Source organism: Anopheles arabiensis, chromosome 3 (genome assembly GCF_016920715.1).
Source record: "Anopheles arabiensis isolate DONGOLA chromosome 3, AaraD3, whole genome shotgun sequence".
Classification (NCBI taxonomy): Eukaryota; Metazoa; Arthropoda; class Insecta; order Diptera; family Culicidae; genus Anopheles; species Anopheles arabiensis.
The window spans coordinates 38709920-38735601 of record NC_053518.1 but is presented as its reverse complement, the minus strand read 5'-3'; the positions used below and the strand labels follow the sequence as shown (position 1 = coordinate 38735601).

Sequence of the window (25682 nt, the reverse complement as noted above, 5' to 3'; positions counted from 1 at the left end):
GTACCAGGCGGAGAAGAAGCACGTCAAACAGCTGTGTAGCAATATAGAGAGCTTAGAAACCGAAGTAGAGGAGCCGACCCGATCGCTCGAGGATGCGCGGCAGCAGGTGGAGGCGGACCGGCGAACGAAGAAAACGGAACGGCTGCTAGGTCAGCAGCAGCAGCAATTGCCCGGGCAGCCTGTGATTGTAATCAACAGCTCGACCAGCCATGCATCGAAAGACGCCATACCGAACGTTCCTTCGCAGGAGGGCGTTAGCACCAGTCGACAGACAACCGAACCCTGTCAAGCGGCAAAGCAAAGTGATCCAGCAGCACCGTCGGCCGGTGCGGGTGAGCCACGCACCGAGGAGGATGGAATCGAGCAGTGCGAGCGGGACGGTGGGCCCACGGCCGACGACCACACGCTCAGCGAGGACAGCGAGGAGATGCTGCGCATCATGCAGGAGCTCAAGCGTACGCAAAAGGTGTTAAGAGATATAAAGCTTTCACGTCTACCTACGGACGAAGTGCTTCTATCGATCTTTGCTGAGATTGAAATGATCCTTAATTTTCGACCGCTCACACATGTTCCCCTAGACCGAGAATCAGAGCCGCCACTAACACTCAACCACTTTCTTTTAGGAACAATAGACCCCGAACTATCGATAGGTGAATCTCGCGATGATCCCCCGACACTGAAAATGACATGGAAGACCTCCCAGCTACTCGCCCAAATGTTTTGGAAGAAATGGATATCGGACTACCCGCCTACGATAACGCGAAGAGGGAAGTGGATAAACATGGTTAAACCTATCGCTATAGGTGACATCGTTATTATCGTCGATTCGAACATGCCCAGAAACTCTTGGCCCAAGGGACGCGTAGTAGAAGTTATTGCCGCAGAGGATGGGCAAGTTAGACAAGCGACCGTACAAACTTCGCAAGGCTTGATACGAAGACCGGCAACAAAAATAGCGGTGTTAGACGTGAAGAGTTCTGCACCGAATTAAAACGCATCATTTAAAGTATAGGAAATAGTAGTAGGAAAAGAGCAATGCTTGTGCAGCGGCTAGCAGTTTGAGACGGAGTACAAATGCGAGATTTACACTGGGGGGGAGAAATGTCAATTATTTGACTGCAACAAACTGCAATATTAGCATGGATGAGCCAACCCGATCTAGCAGCGTTACGACAGGCACGCTAGGTGGTGTGAGTTAACGCATATATACACGCATAACGCCTGGCTTAACGCATATATACATAGGGACAGGCACAACGAGCGGCATTCAGTCGCAAGAACTCCAGAAAGGCTGTAATAAAGTTTGAACTTTGCTTACAACAAACGTTAAAGATATTACAAATTTCACTCTCCTTTCAAAATTTTGCGACAGTGACGCTTTCACGCACCAGCATGACGCTGGCTGGAATATAAATGTAGTCTAATTCGACAACTCAACGAAGGTAATGGCAAACACCGGCGAGCTTACCATCGAGTTTGTAAAGTTTGGGTGGAAAATGTGTCGCCGTAGTGTACACCACAGTGCTTTCAGTATGCGCCTCGCCGATCCCGACTACATGGTTCCCACCAGGAGGTTATCTAGTATTACACGACCGGTTCTAATCAACTCAAAGCGCTCACTAGGTAAAACTAGTACGCACTGCTCTCAAACTAAACTATTGTTACATCTTATGGCTAAGTGTGAAGCAGAAAAAGGTAACCAGAGAAGGTAGTTGAACACCCAAAGCAAAGTGTTCTACAGACGGGGGAATGGCACCAATTGTTAAAACCACTTCAGAACTATGAATCCCTAAAACCTTCTCTCATGGTTTCAACGATGCTAACTGTGAACATCGAAGACGTTGTCATTTTTTATCCCCTTCCCCATCACTTTGGCTACCACAAAAACCAGACCTCCGCACGGGAGTACGAAACATTGCATTGCCAACTTGCATGATTTGTATCACGTGCCGCAATACGTAGTTCTGACACCTTAAGATTTTCTCCTGATTGCAATATTGATATCATTGTAAACTTACTAATAAACATTATGTACTATCGTACTATGTATGTACTATCTTATCTTAGATAACATTTTGATAAAAAATAAAAAAGGCTGTTTTCTGTTGCAGCAAGATACTAAGATACCAAGTATTCCCCATTACAGATAGCATTGGACCAGGTTCCGGATTGTTGAAGCTGTGAAGGTCTATTTAACAGTGCAACTCTTTCAGCAATCGTCTTTTTCTCATTGAAGAGGACATGGTGTTTAGTTTTATTTTTTTTTCTGCTAACTCGAATACCAAAAGTCGAACATCGATCATTGTGATCCGATACAGGCGGTGCTCTAGGTCGTGTACACGTTGGACTATTTTTCTTTTGTTCAGCCTAAACGTGATACTTAATACATGATCTGTGTTCGAGTTTGGCTGACGTATCAACTTTTTTGTGTTGACATCCCGAGTCTTTTAGCTTGACCCAATTAACTACCCAATAAATATGATGTTATCATACTACAAATAATAACTACTGTCAAGTGTGTTGTCGAATTTACCCCCGCTGACCACACTAATTTTGGTGCCATTTTGTACTTTACTAATCAAAAGGGAACTAATCAATAGTGTTTAAAAATTTATTAAAGTATTCACACGAAAACTGCAATTTTGTTGAATAAATGCCACAATTCCTTAAGTGCCAAACGTAAAACTGTACAACGACTGTCTATCACAAGCACCATGTGTTTGTTTTGTTGTTTATTTTGACAATCGATAGGGTAATGATCAGTAATGTCACTTCTCTTCTTTTGCTTCACCCCGAGAGGCGCGGCGTGGGAGCAGTAATTTATGAAAATGTATGTCAATACATCTAATATATCCAACCACATAGCTCACAGGCGTTCAAGCGGTGGAATTTCATGGGTTAACCGGAAGCTGAACAGGGATGTACTATATTCAGTATGGAAAATGAAAAATGAATGTGACCCGATGTTCCGTCCGGCTTTGTGCAGTTTGAAACGATGCAACACAACCGCTGATTGTGGTAGCTCGAGCTCATTGATTGTCATCGTTGGGTCGTGTCATTAGTTCGAATCAAAAATGTTTGCAGCAAACCAGACGATGGTAACACTACAAGAAGCATACGCAAACATACAAGTTTTTCTGCGAGCATTATTTTTACTAACTTCAAGAACAATCCATATTTAAAATAATACATGTTTGAAACTTAGCCGATTTCAAATAAAAATGGATGATACTAATAATATTTTCATGATTCGAAGTGTTCGGTTTGTATGCTTTCAGCAACGCACACCACACGCACCAGCATCGACCCACACCCCCAATCCATTCCCTAGCGTGGTGATAGGAATACAACGCATACTTCAATATTATAACGCAGCTTCAATGAATGGCTTACTCCTGACTGGAACCAATTGGAGCGTGATGTGGTTTTTGGAAATTAGCATAATTATGTGCTTCTTCCCACCCAGCTGGTTTGCATAAATTCGGAATCTACAATGAAACTGTGCACCGTTTGCTGCGATGTCCGTAAACCAACTTTAAAATTAACCTTCTAACTAATCCAACGAGAAGATAGAGACTAGAGGAGAGGCTTCAGCCCCGCCAGTGCAATTAAACAGCCTACACGTATACGAAAGTGAAGGGGTTTAATTTGCACACCGATGAAGCATTTCAACACGTACAGCGCTCGTTTGTAACGCTCTATAACCTTGCCTAGGGAGCTCACAAATCAACCACAGCATCGGTGAATCGGTTGAAGAATGTCGGCACCTACTATGTGATTGCGATGGGAGGAGCTAATTATCATACACGATTTGAAACACCCCAACGCTCAGATTCAGCACGCTTGTTTATGGAAAACATTAAAGCTTATTTAAAGCGACACATCCGGACTAATAATCATTCTTTTCCTTCACTTGCTCTTTTCATTACAGCGTCCGGTGTACGATACAAGATCTCGAGCGGTAACATAGACAATGTGCACCACAAACACAACCGGCGCCCTGTACGTAGCCAAGGCGTTGGATTATGAGAAGATCAAAAAGGTAAGTCCACAGAGGTAGCTACTCTACCACATGAGATGCTAATGCTTCGGATTAAGCGTGCTCCCACTTACAATCCTACCCATTTCTTCGCCTTCCTCCGGTACATGGTCAATAATGCGTATCCATGTCTTTTTTCCCTTTGGCCCTGTTTCCCCAATCAGTATGAGCTACGGTTGACGGCATTGGATAATTTTAAGGAGAACTACACCACCGTTCTGATCGACGTACACGATGTAAACGACAATCCGCCGGTATTTGAGAAATCGTCCTATCGCACACAAATCACCGAGGAAGACGACCGAGGCTTGCCAAAGCGTGTGCTGCGGGTAAGTGTATGCTAGTGATGGGACCATCTGACCCTTGCGTTCGAGACAGTTCGGCTGAAGGCGACTTATGCTTGAGAGACTAGAAGAGCGAGCTAGCGTTCTTGCAACGATAAGCCCGGGATATCCAGGGACCGGTATCGTTGATCCATTCGTACCGAATGTAGGATTTAGTTTCGTGATTATCTTTCTCAATATCATCCCGTATCTGGTAACAAGGACGCCCAACACAAACTCTTAATTTGAGGGTAAATATGGGCTGTGTTCGAAATGGTCCAGCACCTTTGCTCAAAGGCGGACAATACGGGTGATTTCTCCTGAACAAATTTTAAAGTACCCTTCATCGGGGTGATAGAATTGGGTTCACTTTTCACCAAGCCTTTTTTGCGGTCATTTCTCTTCACACCGGATCGCTTAGAGAAAGTGTGCGTGTGTGTAGCCCATACAATTCCATCGAAACATTTACTTGTCCTTCTTAGAAATTTTTAACGAGGGTCACACGATCTGATTTAGCCGAGCCTGCAAAATATTACCACGTGGAAACGTACGTATCCCCAGATTTTGCCATCCATGTCGAATAAATCGCTGATGCTGATGCCAAATTGCTTGACTAATAGGTACACGAACGCTTTTTCCGTTTGCTAAGGGACAGATAGAACGAGTTTGCAATTTACAGCTTTATAGGTGTATGACTGCCAATAGTTAAGGAGGAGACAGTGAATTGAAAACGAATCAAACACGATACTCATTTCTTCATAGCACCACACAGCACCATCCTGTGTTCAGATAACCCTGTATGTTGCTATACTCTGGAGAGTTTGCTAACAAAATGAGTTCAATTTTGCTTCGTTAGAACCAGAGATGATTTAGAGAAAAAAACCCAACCTAAACCAGATCAATTTAAACAAAGTGTGTTTTTTTTGTTTGTGGGCTGTGCCTGCGGGCTGTAATTTTGGAAAGTCAATAAAACTGTATAGTGGTGTGGTCGATTTGCAATAACTTACCCACTCCAATAGGCTGCTCCCTCCGGATGGCATATCGGTGTAACGAATCGGACAATATATATTTTAGTCAGTCAGTCAGTAAGCAAAGGGCGAACACGAAACACCCGAGTAATTCCCTACCGGGATCGTGTGTTAACTAGGAAGTTCAAGGGACAGCGGTGCTAATTGTAAATTCAGTACGATTTTTCAATCCGTTATCAATAATTTTGATATTCCAATCGCCACCCACGCCCAACACAGTGCGACACTTTACACGTACCCTCACATCTCTCACTCTCCTTCTCTGTCTCTCTGCTCTGCACATAATTAATTTAGATAAAGCGATCACCCATTACCCACCTGTTGGGAGGGCTTCGCGTATAGCAGTGCGGTAAAAGAGTGATAAGCTGCAAACGAGCAGCTTTGAGGCACCATAAACTTTCATAAAAATATATATCATGCAATGCTGGATAAAAGCATTGTGATAATTAATAATTGTCACTGGCGGTTCTTTTGCGGTCCTCCGGTTATGTAAAATAGATGTGGCAAATACGTTGATGAAGATTTTAATCAAGTCCGCCGCCTCGAAGAACAAGATTTACCTTTTTTGAGTGACAAAAAGCGCCTGCCGCACTAAGTGTCACCTTTATATTTTAATAAATGAAATAGAAAAAATATCCCCACAGGCATAGCGAATAAAATGAATAATCATCATGTTTTGAAGCTTCTAATATCCGTGTGAGATAATTACTCTACAATCCAAACATAACACGAAAGTAATAAAAAAAAACTGCACATGATGAAATGATTCATCAGTCGAGTTGCATATAATTGATGAACCCGTTTGTGAACAATCCACCAAAACAACCAATCGCCAATTCGGTGTAATTAAAACCACCCAGCAACTGTCGCAATGAGTGCGTTTACAGACACATCATTTTGCACATTAGAACCATTCCACGCGATTGTTAAGCCAACTCAACACGCGAATCGATTTGGGCACAGGATCGAGAATAGAATTGCCAGTAATGCGCTTAGCTTTCATTGCAAATGACGTTCATTTCCCATTACAATCAAATGCAATTTGCACATCTGCCGGGCTGTAACCCCGTATGATTGTAACCCCGTATGATTTCTGGGTATCTGGGTAATGCCCGAGTCAAACACCGAGTCAATCTATTCCTCCTCATCAATATTTGTCCGTTTATGCAATAGTAATCATCATCATTATTAGCGTTCCAATCTTTACGATTGCCAAATTGCCGACGCAAAGGAGAGAGTGTTTGCGATAATTAATCAGTTGAACCCAAACTAATACGATTCCCGACACTCAGGAAACGATTGTAAGGTAGATCCAATTGCACTTCATTTAACCATTGCTGTTGGTCGGTTCACAATTGCTGCCGTGGTCAAAAAAAACAATTCCATTCATTAGCAGCTTTAATTAACTTGTTGTCATCTGTGACTTTCTACATAGTGCCAGGATAAAGTACTTGCAAATGGCTACACCCGAACGGTTTGAAGCAATAAATGTTGAAAAAGATATCTCCATAAAGCTTTATGGAGGCTGCTTTATGGAGGTTTTGGTGGGATTGTAATGCAAGGCACCAAGCATCCCAATCACCAACTCGTTTCAGAAGCTGCCGTAAGGTTAGGTTATATTGTAAAGCTGAATCGGTGGCTTGATTAGCATTAGAATATGAACAGTAGGTTGGAAGTCTCGTTTTATTCCTGATACCTGATATCAGTAATTGGAGCATTATTTTTTTTAAATCAACATAAAACAATCAAATTGGTTAAAGCGGTCCAACAAAAAATAATCAGTGCAGCACTTAAACAAAAATGGATGAATGTACACCAATTATGCCTAATGTGACTTGCAGGAGCTCCTGGTCGAATAAACTGTCTAACTAGTATACCATTTTAATTTCACACAAGCTTTGCTCTCTGTGTCATCACAACTTTTGGCGTACAATGGTTTCCTCTCGGATCGATCTTTGGCAAACAATGAATAATTTATTTCAACTACACGCTTCTTCTCAGGCCCCTTATCACCAGCTTTGAGAACATGGTTTATCAATGAATCTAACCGCACGGAAGGAATGTTCTAAAGCCATCATGAATACCGAGCCTAGTTCTCGGAAAAGAACAAACAAGCGCCACCGAAATAATGCTCCGTTCGCTCAGAATTCGTGATGCATCAGCTCTAAAACTTTCCGTTCAACTACTGTTGGTTGGTTATTGGGATAGGGACAGTGTTCTGCGTAAAGTTCACTTCCTTAAGACCACACCGTAATACTTTGGTAAAAAAAAGTTTTACGTACACTAGACGTTTGGGCCTAGTTGGCGAGTATGTCCAGATAGCTAGACAGTACGTCTCTTCCCATCCTGATACGGTTCGTTTGTGTCACCCGAGAAACACATCTTCCATCCAGCGCGCTGTGGACAATGGTCACAAAACTACGGCCTATTCGGTTGATGTTTTATCTTTTATCACAAAGCGACAGACGACGTCACGTTCGCTCTTGCACGCCATCCAGGCGTTGATATTAATCTGTAACAAAGGCCACAGAGCGGTAACGGAGCTTTTGAAAGACGTCGACTGAAAATTTTAACATCGTTTTCCGGTCTTTGAAAATACGATGCAAATCGGACGACAACTAAGCCACCATCCCCCGTTCCCTGTATCCACACTCCCCTGGGACAGACTCAACTTCGCTGTTGTACGCCGTCGACTACCAAAAGAAAACATCCGGAAAAATACCCTTTCGAATCAACGTTCAACCAGTTTCATCTACGTTTTCTGCGCGCCTTGGCTTTGTCGCATATTTGTGAGGTGGCGCTGACTGGGTTCGAAACAAACCGTCGACACAATTTCCGGATCTTTCATTTACCGATACGGCTAATGAAAGAAACATCACAGGAAGTCGTAGTAGAGAGCCGCAACCATCGCAACACCTCTTTTGATTCGTTTCATTTGCCCAACAAACCAGGGACGAAAGTTCGAAACGAAACCGAACCCCATGTCCCTCGGTCAGGGGAACGAGGTTTTACTGACCATTTCAGTAAAATTGGAACCACCAACCACTACCACAAACTGGGCCTGAAACCTATTCCGTCTGCCTGCGGTGTTGGTCGAAGCAATAGTGCAATTTGATAAGATTCGTTTCGTTTTTATTTTGTCTCCTTCCTGGGGGTTTCTCTGGGGGTGAACCATCCTCCACGACCAATGAATGTCCCATGAGCAGGGAGAAACATTCCGGAAAAAGGGAATATCGTACTATCCTGCTATCGCATCTTAACTGCAATGTGAGCAGATAGTTAAGATAACTCCTACCTGTCCGATGGCGGTAATGGTTATTGTCACTCCAGTGAAGGTGAACCACGCGGACGCTATTGGCTTTTAATGGAAAATGACCAGCTTCAATGACTGTTATCGAGGCGCTTCGGATGGTTTGCTAATGGGACACCGAAAGTAAAGTTACTATTAGGGCAATAAATACGCAGCCATAACATCGTAACAGGAAAGGCTTCTAACGATTTTATTATAATAATTTTGATCGTAAGCAATTATCAATCTTCGATGGCAAGGTGATAAACGAAAGTATTGATATTGTTTCGTTAAGCCAAGGTACAAAATCAATCAAAACCAAAATCTCGTCTACAAAAATATTTCTGTTTCGCTGGAATCAGGTACTGTTGCGCAGCAAAAATGTAATTTTATTCATATCAATAACATTGATCCATCGCTAGTTCCATCGTAGACCATCGTGCTTCATAATTGTTTAATGTGTGTCATGCTGTTCAAAGGTGCTGCTTTCCTTTGAGCTACACTTCCGCAGCATTTCACGCTTCGTTTAGCTTGAACATACCTACACAGGAATGACATTTGTACATTGAATTATGTTCCGTTGTGGGACACTCTTGTCGCTGTCTGATCATACAACCAGCTACACTGAAAAACATGCTAAATCATCTGAAGAAAAACATACAAAATCACCGCTTGCATGCTCATTGCCGTTGTCCTCAAAGTTTCCCTGCACACCGGCGAACCATTTAAATATTGTTCTTTTTATAAACATTCCTCCATCATCTTACATGCTTGAAGCTAGCTCGAGAAAGGCAGTGTTGTTTACCCAGTAAAAATGTTATGTTTTGTATTCTGCTGCCATCCCAACTACATGTGCAATTTATATCTCGCAACTGCACTTGGCGTTCTGCACTTACCTCACCACGAGTAACGTATTCCTCCACCAATGAAAAATGTTCACCGGCTCTGAACTGTACCACCTTGTTTGACTGTGCTTATCGTCTGCAAGTGACACAGTAAAACAAACAGCACAACCGTCCCTATATTTTGCTGGTTTGGTATGGCAGATGTTTCAGAAAACTACGCATTCGTAAGAAGTACAGAATACTAAGTTACAACGCTTCCGAGTGTACAGAATTCCATATAAGGCTAGCCATTGAGGCGGCAGCTAAAAGAAATCTGGCGGCAAAGCTTTTGGTTAGAGAATGTTTCAAAAGAGAAACAACGGCAAACGCCAAACAAACAACATGCTTCGTCCGAATGAAATGTTGTGCTTTACGGAAAATATACAATGTTTATATCTATCAACATGTACAACAATTTCACACATTCTGGTAACACATTAACATATCTTGCCCAGTGCAGTTGCACTGCAAACGCAAAAAGGAAGACTGCCACGGGTGAACAGTACGCTCGATCCGGCCTGTAGTGCAATGCAACAGGATGCATCATTTGTTTGGTTTTTCTTGAACAGGCAGCATCTCTTTGTGAGTGGTACGTAGCATTTTTCTGTTTGGCCCATTGTTTCGACTTGTTGTGCTTTTGCTGTATTTGTTTGTTTGTTTATTTATAAGGCAGCAAACTGCCGCAATGCCGCGCATTCCCCAGAATGACATTGTTTGTGCAGAAAATAGTGTATACAACTGTAGTCATTATAATTATTATTATTTATTGTTTAATCTTCAACGGGTCGTATGGTCTAATTAAGATAAGTAACAGTACATTAAAAAAAAAATACATAGCCACGGCAGAAGCCGGAGACGTTCCTTGAAGCACTGAGTTGAGATGTCGAAGTCGAAGCAATCCGAGACAGTGTTGAAGACAGCCGACATGTGGAACATAGGGTCAGACCGACCAGCGTTGGAACTGAGTTGAGCGATTCATAGTGTATCTCTAGACCTAAGTGTTCGGGATGGTGCATAGATATCGACTCGATGCAACAAAGGCGATGAGTCGATAGAGCCATTTAGCAATCCAGCGATGAAAGAACACTGTGCATTGCGTCTTCTAACCGAAAGAGGTTCAAGGCCTAGAAGACGCCACCGCGCAGCATACGGAGGAAGATTATTGCGATCCTGCCAGGGAAGTAGGCGTAGGGCATGTCTCGTGAGCTTACGTTGAATCGCCTCAATTCGAGCAATTGAAGAAGCGGTAGTTGGGCTCCAGACTACGCACGAATATTCCAGAACCGAACGAACGATACAGTTGTACACAGCTTTGATGCACATGGGGTTGCGGAATTCATTAGTTGTCCGGATAACCACGCCAAGTAATTGATTTCCTCTGGCTACAACGTCATCGATATGCTGTTTAAAGTTCAAACTAGAGTCAAGCAGAACGCCCAGGTCTTTGGCATGATTCTGTCGATTAACTGCAGTGCCGTCCATGAAGTAGGTCCCAGTCACTGGGCTCCTGCATTCGACTAAAAGACATACAGAAGCATTTCTCGATGCAGATAGTAAGTCCATTGCGCTTTCACCACGAACAGAAGATTTCAATGCAGTCTTGCAGGAATGTACAATCACCTGTGTTGTGAATAGGCGCAAAAAATTTTGCGTCGTCGGCAAACAGACTGATACTGTCGGGAGGTAAAGCAAGTGTTACATCGTTGATGAGAAATATGAAGAGAAGCGGGCCAATATTGCTTCCTTGCGGCACACCCGAGCTGCTGACTATTTCTTTGGACATGTGCTTATCAATTTTCACGATGTATGTGCGATTAATTAGGTAAGTCTTAAGCCACTGAGCGAGCGAGAAGGGAAATCCTAGCTTATCGAGTTTAGCGAGAAGAATTACGTGCGGAAGAGAGTCGAATGCTGCTGCTTTTACCGTAATATGTTGCTTCATGTTGCTTTAACCGTATTATTGTCAAGTATAACCTTTTAAAGGCTGAAAATTATGGTTGAAGACATTTCATTCTGGTGTCTTGTCTAACTAACTTGTCTAATAACATGAACACGACCGATATTAAAGTAAATATCACACTTCAATGCGGATCACACAAGTGCAATCAAAATTACTGTTTAACATGTTCAGCTCAGTGGCAGGCCCCAGGGCCTGCTAGTAAACTTACCCGTGAAACAACTTTAACTAGTACGACTTAACAACATAACATGCTCGCCATGGGTTCAAGCCCCGAATAGACTGTGCCCCCATACGTAGGATCAACTATCCTGCTACGGTAACAAAAAGTCACTGAAAGCCAAGCCCACTTCACTAGTGGGTACAGGCAGGCCTTGACCGACAGCGGTTTTTGTGCCAATATAAAAAGAAGAAGAAGGTAAAAGAATGGTGTTCTAAGAATTATTGCAATTTACAAAAACCTCCATGCCCACACACAACCATGGATGGATAGAGTACAGTTAGGAATTATAGCGATAAAACTTATTTTATCTACATGAATGTTTGGATCAAAATCCACTGCTTCCGTGCTAGATGCCGGCGAAATAGAAAGTTGTTGAAAATCAGTGGTGACAGGCCCCAAGGCTTGCCAGTGAACTTTCCCGTCTACATACTCTATTACTCTATTATCATACTCTAAAAACCAACGACGGGCTGAACTTGTCAACAAATAGATAGCCTGACTAATTTGTTAAATTGAAGACACTAATAAAAAATCAATATCCATCCATAAATGAAGACGCAAAATGTTTAATACCTTGAATAACATCAATTAATATTTCAATAATAAAAATAATACGTTAAAACCAACATGATTGCTTGGTTTATATACGATTAGAATCCGTGATGGTGCTATGTTGTTACGTTAAACTACTAATATCCTGATCGTAATCATCGGAATGTTATTGTTCAATTACAATAAACAAATTGTTGTAAAAAATTACACCTTTAAAGTTTTTAAATGCCTTAAACTGCTAAAAAAAATAAAAAAAATTAAATTATGGAATTATGACTCATTAAAGCATTTCGGATTTCTTGTTTATAATCGTTCTTAATACTCGACATCCCTTAGTTCATAAAGTTATCGAATTATGGCTCTTAAACTGAAAACTCGTCCTTCTCTCAGCAACCCAAGTACCATTTTCCTATCTACCCGATTCGAACACACTCCATTTTCCTGCTCACAAAAGCTTGTCGTAGTTACTAATTTCACTTTGATCAAACTTTCTCCATTGCTATCTACGCTCCGCACGAGATGTTCGATTCTACCGATCATTAATCAACGGAATGGAACCCTCTCCATGCAATCAAACACTCGAAACAATGCCAACAGTTCCCTCCCGTCCCACCTCCACAACTCCTTTCCTATCATTTCCTTCACCTACCGCACACAAACACGTAATGGAAAATGTTTGCAAAAGGTAAATGACGAAGACTGTTTAGCTTCACTAATGTTAACTCACTGTTACCCATCCCAACTAGAAAGTCTGGATCATGCTGAAGCACCAAATGGTGTCGTGAAGTTGGTCGTACTATCTTATGAAACGTAGCATGCAATCGACGGTGGGTGACTATACATTCCATAAAACATACATGCCCTCCCTTACATTTCTTTTGGATCGTTAAAGTTAGATTTCAAACTTTCTCGTACAATATTTTGCCAGTGCACCGGTTCGGTGCTATCATCCAGCAAGTGTCATCCGGTTCGCCTTGCCCTAGGTCATGTGTTGGCGGTGGCATTGGTTCTATTATTTTACTCAAAAATTGTTTTTCTTGTGTTTGAGCCAAAGGAGAACCGCAGTGAATGGCGTGAAAACGTCAAAAAATCTTTACTCTTTTACGACAAATTTACTCTTGTCCCACAAACTCACACACATTCTTCCTGGTTCTGTTCGATCCATGAAAGGAGCATTTGGTTTCATCTTCGACGGAATTGTAGACTTCACAAACGTGTCCTCTTAACGGCCCGTGAACGAGCCCAAGTTCATTTATCAAACCGCCTATGGAACGGTGGCAATAATAGTCTTTGAAACTTCTCAAACAGAAAACATAAAACGATAAGAAAGCAGTGAACCAAACGATTCTAAGAAAACAAATTGTTCCATAAAATAGGAAAGAACACGGTCAGAGCTGACAACATTCCTGGGGGAATCACGTCCGTACAGTTACGTGGCCAAAGCTAAAAACTGTATTCACGCATGTCTCCTATGCCACACATGTCATCTCCATTAGGCACCCTCATTTGCGGATCGCAACACATGAACTGCAAAGATGTCGAATCGATCGTAAAGCGGGCAGCTTTGAACTAGAGGAAGCATACAAAGGTCCTGAAAAACCGGGGAAGCGGCTAAACTATAAAATAAAGCGTATATTTTATTAGCCCTAATACGGTCAATTTCCCGTGGTTCTCCATTTTGTTTGATTGTCCGATACTAACAAGAAACGGCTTAGAAAAAGGTGTTACAAAATTAGAGAAAGGCGTAACGCGCCTACTCTGCTGATGACTCGGTACCAGCAGCTAAAGGCAGCTTCATCTTACCTTTGTGGACATTTGACCGCAGTTGGTTGGAAGAAGAATAAATGAAGGACTTTCTCAAACAAAGGTTGTTCTCAAGGAACAAGGTTAGAATACCACACAATCGGGGGTAGTATTCTATTAAATTTCCGCAAACCAAATGTCGAGTTTTTTTAGCACGATGCTGGAGACTTTCTTAGGTTGCATATACGTACCAATGTTACATGCTGCCAAATACTGTAACCTTCACTTTCACACCAAGGAAATTATGCTTACAGAAATAGTGAAGAACCGTGCCCAAACCTTTCTAACATCCTTGGTAACCATTACTTTAAAGATGACCTCACGAGTGCACGAATTTTTTTTTCAAATTTCTACTATAAATACCGATAAATCTCCAGCCCGCTTGTAAGTATCTTTTCACTTGCGCTGTGACCAATGGAAAAGGTGTCCTCTTAAGAGAAACAGGGCGCTTGTCTTCCCCAAAAGCACAACGACGATGCGTACGTTGTATATTGTCCCACTGGGGATAACGTCCGGTGATCATCGGTAGGTTGTTTCATCCATCCTCATCCGCCCAAAGACTATTGGGCACTGAGAATATCATTTGTATTTTACATTAGCTTCATAAAGGCTTAGAAAAGACACTCTCTACTGCAAGGACGTGCATGTGTGATGGTAGCAGCCTTTTGGCAGCAATTTCCTGGGGTGAAGTGAAATAAATGACCTCTGTACGATGGAAGACACGTATCAATTTTATTGCTTTCGAACGTTCAATTATGGCTCTGACCGTTACACTGCTTCTCTTGGTCGGTGGTACTTGGTCGTAAAACGAGGCATGCTTTATGACATCAGCCTCACACATCCACCGGGCCAAAACGCAAACGCTTCCGATGGACACAGGGATGTGCCGGCTTATCTGGACTCGTATGAAGCTTTATGCCAATGCACAAGCTCAGTGCAACGACGCACACACTCGTTAGAAGAGCATATATTTGAAAAACATTTATTTAATTTATGAGATAGTTTGCTGAAGGATCACAACATTGTTGGTCAGTTAGTAGAGACGTTGAAGGAAGTGGTGATGCTGATGGAGGCTGTTGGAAATAAACATGTTTTACTATTGAACGACGGTGGTCATAGCTAATGTGGTAGTTTTTCAGCTTAAAGCATTCAGAAATTAATCGTCAATTTCCCAGTGTATCCCAGGGTTAGCCTAGTTGCTTGCTTGGTATAGAATTAATTGAGAGTTTAAATTGAATGGAAACATTTATGTTTTTTTTTTTTAATTTTCCTATCATTTTGAACAACAACATTCATTTGGAAATAAATGTTTTCAATTTTATTTTCAATTATGTCACCAATGTTTGCACTATAAAGAATCATTACGAACATCGTACAAAATCAATATCACGAAAAATAATTAAATAAATTACCGCCCGTACCGATAAATGACAAACAATCAAGCAACTTTCCCCCTTTTGCATACGAACCGAGCCGTCTTTAGTCTGTTTCGCTTCCGTACACGTAAGTAAAAGAACTTTGAGTGAGGTAAAAGCATAATCTTATTTACCGAGCACCGTGCAGTTTTCTCTCGTTTCAACCCTTCTTGTCGCACAATGGACAATATTTTCTGGCAGCATTTGCAATGTGACGGGAAAACGATAACGACCATAACAACGTCAACGTGCGCTCAACCAAAGCCACGATGGGATCGATTCCCCCAATCCAATATCTGGTTTGTCCTGTTGTCCGTAACTACGTCCCCATTGCAACCACTAGTTGATGATGGTGAAAGTCAGTCATCGAAAAGCACGTACTGCCATCGGTTGCTTCACTACACGTCAACGGGACCCCTTCGCTCTGGAGCACATACTAACGAGGTGAAAGATAAATCTTAACAAGCTTATGACGTGGTAAAGATGTCATTACAAAAATTCTACCCTGAAAAATGCTTTGCTGTGTTAGCTCTCTATCTTTTTGCTTCTTAAATCCTCCATTTGCTCTCTGTTTTTCTATTTTCGTTATCGTACGTCTCAAGCGATCATTATTTGTGGGTAGAGGCCCGTTGATATTTTCATACCAGTACCATGCCACTGTCGCTAGACACCTTGGCCTGACGTTCCTACGCATACAAGGCGCATCCTGCTCCGAGCGTCCTGCTCTGAGTACGTCGTCGAGTGCCTTTTCCTATAGCATGTTCTAGCCTTGTGTTCACACTCTGTCATGTTCCCAGACACATCGGCTGCCACTGGCGTCATCTGTGTTTCAGTGCTGAGATTGTAGCTGTATGTTGTTTAACTAACTTCCTGCACCCTATTTACTTTTGTGTGTGTTGTGTATGTGTGGATGATTTGGGGGGAGGGGGGGAGATTCTAACGCTACTCCATCGTGCTACTCTAGCCAAATCCATCACACATTCTCGCGTGGCTGGTGATGATTGATGGTTCACAGCAAACACACATTTAAAGCGCCCCAACTGCTCGAACGAAGTTTGCTCCAATAAAATCTTCCCTCCAGACAAGCATCAAAGCGAGTTGTTGGCGAAGCGATTTCGCAAAACCAGACCGCTATTTAATGCCACAGGCGCTGTGCACATCCAGTAGCTCAGCTACATTAGGCCCGCTCGTCGGGTGAAATGCTTTCCGCTTAATTATGAGCTATCACTGAAAATTTACGCATCGTCAACTGGGTTCTGATTGCGAGTTTTCCCCATTTGCCTTCGCGCAGGGGATACGTAAGCTTGTGTATGTTACTAACTTTGAGTAGAATGAGCGTGAAATCGGAGAAGAAAACTTTTTAATAAATATAAATACACACCCGTAACATATTCTTTCCGGTTGGCGTTGGTATTTTGCACTCACCCTTCCCGAAAGCTCGTTTAATGTGACCTCTATGAGTGATACACACAAACATACACAAAGTTTGCACTAGAAATAGGATCGAATAAACATGAACATGCTCTAGCTGTAAACATAAATTTGGCCACTTCAGCTAATTCACCCAAAGCTGTACCGACGGCGACAACAAAAAAAAGCGCAAAGATCCGTACAAACTTTTGGAAAGGAATATCCGGCGTGGAGGTCAAAAAAATACAAATAGATTGAAGACGGAAAATGTCGCTGCATAGAGATAGAGGATAAAAATCTGTGCAGCTTTCAATTAGAATAAAATTTAATTAAAATTTACATAACCACCGGCAAACTGGTTGAGTGGTGCTGGTTTATTTTCTATTGCTCATTCTTCTATCCTATACACTTGTGGTTAGGACATAGACAAACAGCTTCTTACAGATGAAGACAAATTCTCTGTTTTATTTACTCGATGCCATTTTCCACCTTAATGCTCAGCTCTTTTGTTTATAACGAGGTGTATTGCAAGACACACATACAGCAAAAGCTGAACTTTTTAAATGCACAGCTCAACATAGAACTTTTCCTGTCTTGTGAGAATTGAGCGAAAATAATTGAACATAAAATAGAACGATAATAACGCTTTCTGCCGTGTTCAAAGGAGAGGAATTTTGTCTGCTTTCTTTTCTATTGAACTAATTGTATAGAAATAGAGTGGTGCCTACGGTACCCTAAAGCAGCGGTGCTGTGTGCAAATTGGGAAACTTACTTTAGGCATTACTTGAGGAATTAACGATTAGAATAGAATGTTATACGTGTGAGGAATTTACGGAACAGATTATCCAATGGGTCAATCACAAGCTCCAGCGACCAAGTAAGCTACGTTGCAATCACAATAACTTACTCAGACTGACTGAAGCCACATTATTGAGCTAATGAAGGCATAACTGTTTCGACCTGCTATACACCTGCAAGTTTGGGCTGGACTTGAACGTCACGTTTGACTGGTGTGTTAGCGGCAAATATATTGAACGATTTCATCTCTAACTAGACGAATTACTACTTAGTATACAACATCATCGAGCAGTACAATTTGCAGTAATAAATGAAAAACTAATTTTCCATCTTACAGACGATGGAATTGGATTAGCTGTCCGGGGCCGTGCCAAGCAAAACCGACCAACCCAAACACGCCAGGTGTACGTTGATGTTTTCTGCCCAATCTCACCGATCCGAAATAGAAAATGGTCATGCCAATCATCCGGTTACAAAGCATTCATATTACCCGTTCACGATTGCTACGATGCTGACTGAGCTTGACAGGGCGCAGAGCAAACCTGAGAAAGGTTATCGTACGCCTTGCGGCCTTGAAATTTCTGAATTTCATTGAGTCAATCTTTCTTCCTTGATCGATCGGTTGTTTGTAGAAACAAGAGTTCCCTTTTGTTTACTTTTCCAAATTTTCGTGTTTCCCCTTTATATGTTTTTTTACATCCACTTGCCACTTATTGCCTCTCATGTCTTTCACCTCGCCCTGAACAGGTAACCGCCTCGGATGCCGACGTGGAGCGTCCAAACAACATCATCTACTTTCTGACTGGGGCTGGTATTGACATCGAAAATCCCTCCGATAGCTACTTTGACATCAACAAGGCCACTGGGGAAATATTTGTGCTTAAGGTAGGTCAAAATTATGCACTTGGAAGCATTCGCAAGATTTAACCACCATTGTCCGCCAGTGACGACACACAAAACGAAAGCACTGAAGTTAACCGTGACGGTAAGCAATGTAAAGGAATTAAAAAAAACCTGCAACATAACACTGCAGACAACTTAGAAATGAAATGGAGAACACCTTTTATGTTCGTATGGTTGATAAGATTCGACCAGAGCGGTGCATGGCAAAACCCATTTACCATCCAAAGCCGAATGGATGTGATGACCGTTTTGTTTCAGAATTATTTGAGCGATGGAACTCTATGAAGCCATTTTAAAAGCAGGTTAAGTTTCCGGTACAGAAACTTACACGTCTGCAAGACTTAATGTGCCTCTGCTGTTCGATGAAGCCTTGGCCCGATGGAGAAACTTTTCGATGTCCAAACTGGATTCTGGTCTCCTCTACAGTTTTGAATAACTTTCCGCTTGTGCCATGTGCTGGGTCTCAAAATGATTCGTGTGGGACTAAAAGTACACTCTATCGAGCTCGGTTTACCGGATACTAGTTTAACTTCAAGAAAATACAGTATTTTAATTAAATCAACCAATTTTGTAAACTTTACTTTGCCGGCAACGAACAAAACCGACGCAATGGACGAGCAATGTCCCGAGTCTTGTTAGGCTTCATTAAGTCAAACAAAATTTCATTTCAAAATTATTTAATTGAAAAATGCATCCCAAGCGATAAGATCTATGCTAGTGAAAACTAAAAACTTTTTTCTTCCTCTCTTGCCTATTGTTCTCCTTTCCCACCATTTCCTCCAAATGTTCAGCCTCTGAACCGAGATCCATCACACGGACGAGCGTCTTGGAAGTTTACCGTCTTTGCGCAGGACGAAGGAGGCGAAGGTTTGGTGGGCTTTACGGAGGTGCAGATCAACCTGAAAGACGTCAACGACAATGCACCGCAGTTCCCGAACGGGATTTCGTACGGCAACGTGACCGAAAATGGCCCCATCGGCATGTACGTGATGACAATAAAGGCCAAAGACTATGACGATATCAACGAAGGCACTAACGCGAAGATCATTTACTCGATTGAAAAGAACGCGATCCAAGAGGATACTGGTTTGCCGATCTTCGACATCAACCCGGACATGGGAATCATCACGACGGCGGTATGCTGTCTCGATCGGGAGAAGACGCCCGACTACTCGCTGCAGATAGTGGCCACCGATGGCGGAGGTTTGAAGGGTACGGGAACAGCTTCCATCAAGGTGAAGGATCTGAATGATATGCCGCCTCGGTTCACCAAGGACGAGTGGTTCGTCGAGGTGGAGGAAACCGACGGTAGTGTGCTGCCCGAGGCACCGATACTGACCGTGACGGTGAATGACGATGATGAGATAAACAATTTCCAGTATAAAATCATTGAAAGCAGCGGTTACGGGACGGATAAGTTTGCGATGGTAAAGAACGCGGACGGTACGGGGAGTTTGAAGGTGGTCCAGCCGCTAGACTACGAGGATCCGATGCAGGTTAATGGCTTCCGCTTTCGGATACAAGTTATCGATAACGATGGGATCGACGAGAGCGACAAGTACCACGTTGACCATTCGTGGGTGATTGTGAAGCTGAAGGATATTAACGATAATACGCCTCGCTTCAAGAAGCCGCATATCGAGGCAACAGTGTACGAAAATGCGGACGTGGGCAAAAACTTGGGCACCTTCAAGGCGGTCGACATCGACAAGGACGGTAAGAGCAAAATTACCTACAGCATTAACCGTGCCACAGACCGGAAGCGCCAGTTTGCCATCGACCAGGAAGGTACGGAGACGATCCAGCGTGAACTGGATCGGGAAGCGATGGCGAAACACTCACTTGAAATTTTGGCCACCGATGACGGTGTACCGCCGCGCACGGCCTCCGCCATCTTGACCGTGTTGGTGAAGGACATCAACGATAATGCGCCGGTATTCGCGGAAGATTACCGGCCCATTCTGCTCGAAAACTCACCGCCTTCGAAGATTATCGAAATCTCCGCCGTCGATAAGGATGACCGGCTAGAGGGCAATGGGGCACCGTTCCAGTTCCGCATGGACCCGGACGCAGACGATGTGATTCGGACGTCCTTCAAGGTGGAGCAGAGTAACAAGAGTGACGGTATGTCGATCGTTTCATCCCTCGGCTCATTCGATCGCGAGTACCGCAAGCAGTACACTATTCCGATCGTTATCAAGGACTCGGGCACTCCACCGTAAACCGGCACCAGCACGCTGACGATCACGATCGGTGATCTGAACGATAACATCATGCAGCCCGGCTCCAAGGAGGTGATCGTGTACAACTACCAAGGCCAGGCGCCAGACACACCGATCGGGCGTGTGTTCGTTAACGATCTCGACGATTGGGACACCTCGGACAAGCTATTCTATTGGGATGAGGCCGAGAATCCACGCTTCAAGCTGCACGACACATCCGGCATGGTGACGATGCGGCGCGGTGCACGCGAAGGACGCTACAAGCTTCGCTTCAAGATCTACGACCGCAAGCACGCGCAGGAATCGTATGCCAACATGTCGGTGGTGGTGAAGCACATCTCCTACGAGGCGATCGTCAACTCCGGCTCGATCCGGCTGACCGGCATTACGGATGAGGACTTTATACGCATCTGGAATTATCGTACCCAGAACATCTTCCGCAGCAAGCTGGAGCGGTTCCGGGACAAGCTGGCGGGGCTGCTGAACGTGGACGTGAAGAATGTTGATGTGTTCAGTGTGCAGATGAAGGATCGGTCGGTGCCGCTGATCGATGTGCGGTTCGCCGTACATGGCGCGTACTTCTACAAGGCGGTGCAGCTGAACGGCGTGATACTGCTGCACAAGGAGGAAATCGAGCAGGAGGTGGGCATCAACATTACGATGGTGAACGTGGACGAGTGTCTGCTGGAGAATGCGGACTGTGCCGGGTCGTGCACCAGCATCATCGAGGTCCAGACGAACTGCTTAGTGAATGCGAACAAAACCGCCCTGGTTGGGGTGCAGATTAACTCCACGGCGGAGTGTGTATGCAGCTCGCGAGAGTACAAGCAGCAGCAGACCTGCAAATCCCATCCCTGTCTGAACGGTGGTCGCTGCACCGATTCCAAGTCGGGTATCAAGTGCTCGTGTCCACCAGGCTACACGGGACCCCGCTGTCAGCAAGTCGTACGTAGCTTCCGTGGCAGTGGCTGGGCCTGGTACCCACCGCTCGACATGTGCGACAAGTCGCACATTAGCGTCGAGATCATCACAACGAAGCCTCAACCAGGAGCCGCGCCTAAAGTACAAGTGCATCTGTCCAGACTCGTACTGGGGCGCGAGTTGTGAGTTTCTGAAGGAACGACAAGCGATTAAATTCAGCACCAGTGCCTTGGCAGCCGTTTTAGCCTGCCTATTACTGATCATTAGTAAGTGGAATCGTGTCTCGATGTGCTTTAAACATTATTTTGCAGATCGTTTTTAAAGACTAGTTGTGTTTTGTTTCTTCCTTTCCACACGCAACAGTTTTGCTGTTTGTTTATTTTTCCTGCTCCCGGCGTCGTTCGGCTAACTTCAACAAGAAGCCGGCCACCAAGGACGACATCCACGAAAACATCATCAACTACTGCGACGAAGGTGGTGGCGAGAACGACATGACAGCGGTTGACATGAAGACACTCAAGATCCCGATTGGTCCGCTGCCAGAGCTCGTTCAACATAAGGCACCGCCAGTACGTAAGTAGCGTGTTTTGTTTGCATGTGCCGTTTTGGGGGTTGTATTGCTAGTATGTATTCCCCTCTTCAGCATCGCCCTATCTTTATTTGTTGCTTCAATGTTACGAGTTGTGTACGTCAGTTCTTTGTTTGTAATCTAATGGGAGGCTGATTTCAATCCGTAGGCCAACAATGCTTGCTAACAATATTTTATTATGTTCTATCCATTCCACGAACACACCAACAGGTCCAGATATTGCCGTCGTTTCCGACCAGGTCGTCGGCAAGGTGGACGTGTTCCTGGACGACCGGAAGCGACGCGTCGACATCGACTCAGCCTCCGGGCCATTCGACGATCTGCGTAACTACGCCTACGAAGGTTGTGCGAGTACCTCGGGTTCGCTAAATCCGTTGCAGTCAGGTAAATCAAAAAATCGCCCAAACCTATAATAATCTTCCAACCCTGCTCCCAACTGCACGCGACGATAAACACCTAAACTGTCCTCCCTGTTCCCACCGTTCCACCACAGGTCCCCGTTTCGATAAATTATTCAATATTTACGAACCAAGCAAACTGCAGATCAAAGATGAAGATGTTAGTTAAGAGTAGCTGTATCTGTCGCAGGGGCTGTACGTCTCTTGTTCCTGAGATCAACGTTTGTGCGCATTCGTTTAGTTTATCATGACATACCGTCAGACGAAGCTGAACGATGCGCACGGACTTGTAGATAAATCATTGGTTTAAAAACCTTCAACCCCCCGGGAGATAAAAAAAAAACAAATCCGTCGTATAAGACATACAATTTAGGGGTTTTATCGCCGGTGTGTGAGCTAACCGGTAGATATTCTTTGTAAAATAGTCACTAAAATCCATAAACTCATACAAATCCCCGTTTACGATGCGGACACAGTCGTTCTTGCCGAAGCGGTATTTTAACATTGTTTTCCAGCAGTGTATCAGTTCGCAAGAAGCGAAGATGTTACGAAAATAGAAGTGTGTTGGGGTAGATGCAATTTAAATCGATTTTATTAACTTCCACTAGATGGTACCGTGAAGCTACAAACAGCCAAACGGTGCAACACACAGAGTTAAATTGCTCAGAAATTGAGAGCATGATACGCTCGCTATAATTGCAAAAGGAAAAGCGCATCACTGTAACTATTTCAGTTATGATAGGTCGGTATACTGTAAATAAAGAATATAAAATCAAATCTACAACCTACACGTTGCGTACCGACACGTAACAGTTTAGTGCGATGGGAGCCACTGTAAAAAACACTGGACAGAAAGGAAACACTAGCAAAAATGCAATGTCCCAGGGCAGAAAATGACACAAGAACGGGGTTAATAGCTTATGGGGTCAAAAGACTAAACGAATTCTCATTTTTATGAAAATTACTATTTATTTCCACGTGTTCCTTCGAAATCACAAAACAAAATCTCAAGAAAATCAAAGCAGATACAATTTATCAAACGAACCAACACGCCCACAACAACCTCACCTGCAAGTGGATTGTAAGTGGGCAAAATTTACGAACAAACCTCGAAACTCAATCAAACATTCCAGCAAAAAAAAAACAAAAGCTGGAGACCGGTAAAGGTTACAAAGCAAACACGTGCTTACCACGATCTCAAACTACTAGACAATCTGCTTGTTTGACCGGAATGAAAACTTTTGCAAATGCACGAATGAAAGCAAAGACATCTACAAAACCAACCGCACAAGCTTATAACAAGAAAGTTAACGTAGTTTGGTCAAACTTCGATAGGACACGGGTCGATTTTGGTTCTTTATATTTTCAGACCTTGCTTTAAGAATGAAGAAAGTCACATAATGCTTAATTATAAATTGCCACAAAATGGTCGATTTGAGCGTTCACTAATATCGGCGCTGGTTGGTGTGGTTGTCAAATCAAGTCTCTTAAAACATCCTCCTTTTGAGAAACCTTATTGAGAAACCTTACAATTATGTAATCCATTGTGTTTTGCACAACATCTTAATTACACCCATCTTTTCTCATTAGGATCAATGGAAATAGCTCCATTTTACTGTAAATATAATAGAAATATGAATATTTCTATCACTTTAAACGATGATGCAGTAAATCAAATGCACGATAATGATGATAGTGATGATCAAGGGTGAGAGGAGGCGCAGGGAATTTTAAAAGTTGATCAAAAGAACAAATTTGAGAATTGTTCGAACGTTAGTAAAGTGCAGTTTGTTGCATTTTCCGTTCCCTCAGCAATCCTAAGAGCCTCGAAGGCGAAAATGTATCTTGATTTTGCAGTGAAGTTTCGTTGAATAAAAATTACACTGAAAAGATGGTTGATAATGTTTGGTACGCCAAAAAAAGGACTTCCTTTCGATATCGATTTATTCCATCTATGCTCTGTTTGAGCATGCATTTACATATTTTATAAGATTATTGGACACACAAGGAACCAGCGCAGTACGCTTCAAGGATTAGTTTTCTTCTTCTTTTATTTGGCGTAACGTCCTACGCGGCCTATACAGGCTTTCGAGACTTAATTCATCAAAGATAAGTCATGTTTACTTTATTGATTTGCAAAACATTAGCATTGCATTTACATTGCCACCTGATGGTTAGAAGGAGTAGTAGATTTATACAGCTTCTGTCATAGTGCTTTTAGGGTGTGGCAATTTTGACTATCGAAAGATTAACGAATTATTGATTTTCAAGTTGTTATGTAGTGTTCATAAAAAAGGGAATCGTTTCAAATAATATGTACAATACTTGATCGAAGCGCAAATACAGTTAATTCATCTAAATATGAATGTTTATGTATGTATGTAAGCGAGATGAAGAGAATTCTAACATAAAATTCACATGAAACACAGAGAAAATAAAAGTTTCAGAAAACAACCATACCAAAACAAGGCAAAACCAACTAAACAAAGCATTTTAAAGACTTTGAGATTTTTTATTGGAAGGAAAAAGACGCACTCTCAACTAAAAATTGGTTTGTGAGCCATGTTTTGATTATAGGTTATTATATATTGTGGTAAAAAAGGGACAGACAAAAGGAATAACAAACAAAAACATTTGAGAAGAACGTAAGATGTAAAAATAAAAGTAAAAAAACAAACAATAAATACAAACAAATCTGCCCACAGGTGCGTTTTTTTTAATATTTCTAAGAATGAAAGAAAAATTATTACGACAAATAACAGGTAGCAGGTAGTATGATATGAATGTGAAATTTAAAAATGATTAAAATTTTACCTGGATACATGAACAAAAATTAACGAGTGCAATGATTGAGTACGTAAAACAGCTAGTCAAATTCCACATGGATATTTCAATTTACCAAACGATTCTAACTGTACTTTTCCAAAC

General features: G+C 42.7%; 2 protein-coding genes and 1 pseudogene across 2 annotated transcripts in view; 2 read left to right on the top strand and 1 right to left on the bottom strand.

Moving 5' to 3' along the window:
* The window catches only part of LOC120902667, a 144544-nt pseudogene extending 122591 nt beyond the window's left edge, over positions 1–21953 (top strand).
* Positions 1–25682, bottom strand: part of LOC120899783 (neural-cadherin-like) — a gene marked incomplete at its 5' end in the record, with an annotated part of 638244 nt that overhangs the window by 479073 nt on the left and 133489 nt on the right. The gene's annotated exons all lie outside the window — the stretch shown is intronic.
* On the top strand, positions 21923–25397 carry LOC120903404 (neural-cadherin-like). The gene is made up of 3 exons (XM_040312822.1): positions 21923–22340; positions 22567–22740; positions 22850–25397. Exons 1-3 carry the CDS (start codon positions 22259–22261, stop codon positions 22921–22923), a joined length of 330 nt encoding a protein of 109 aa, XP_040168756.1. The 5' UTR covers positions 21923–22258; the 3' UTR covers positions 22924–25397.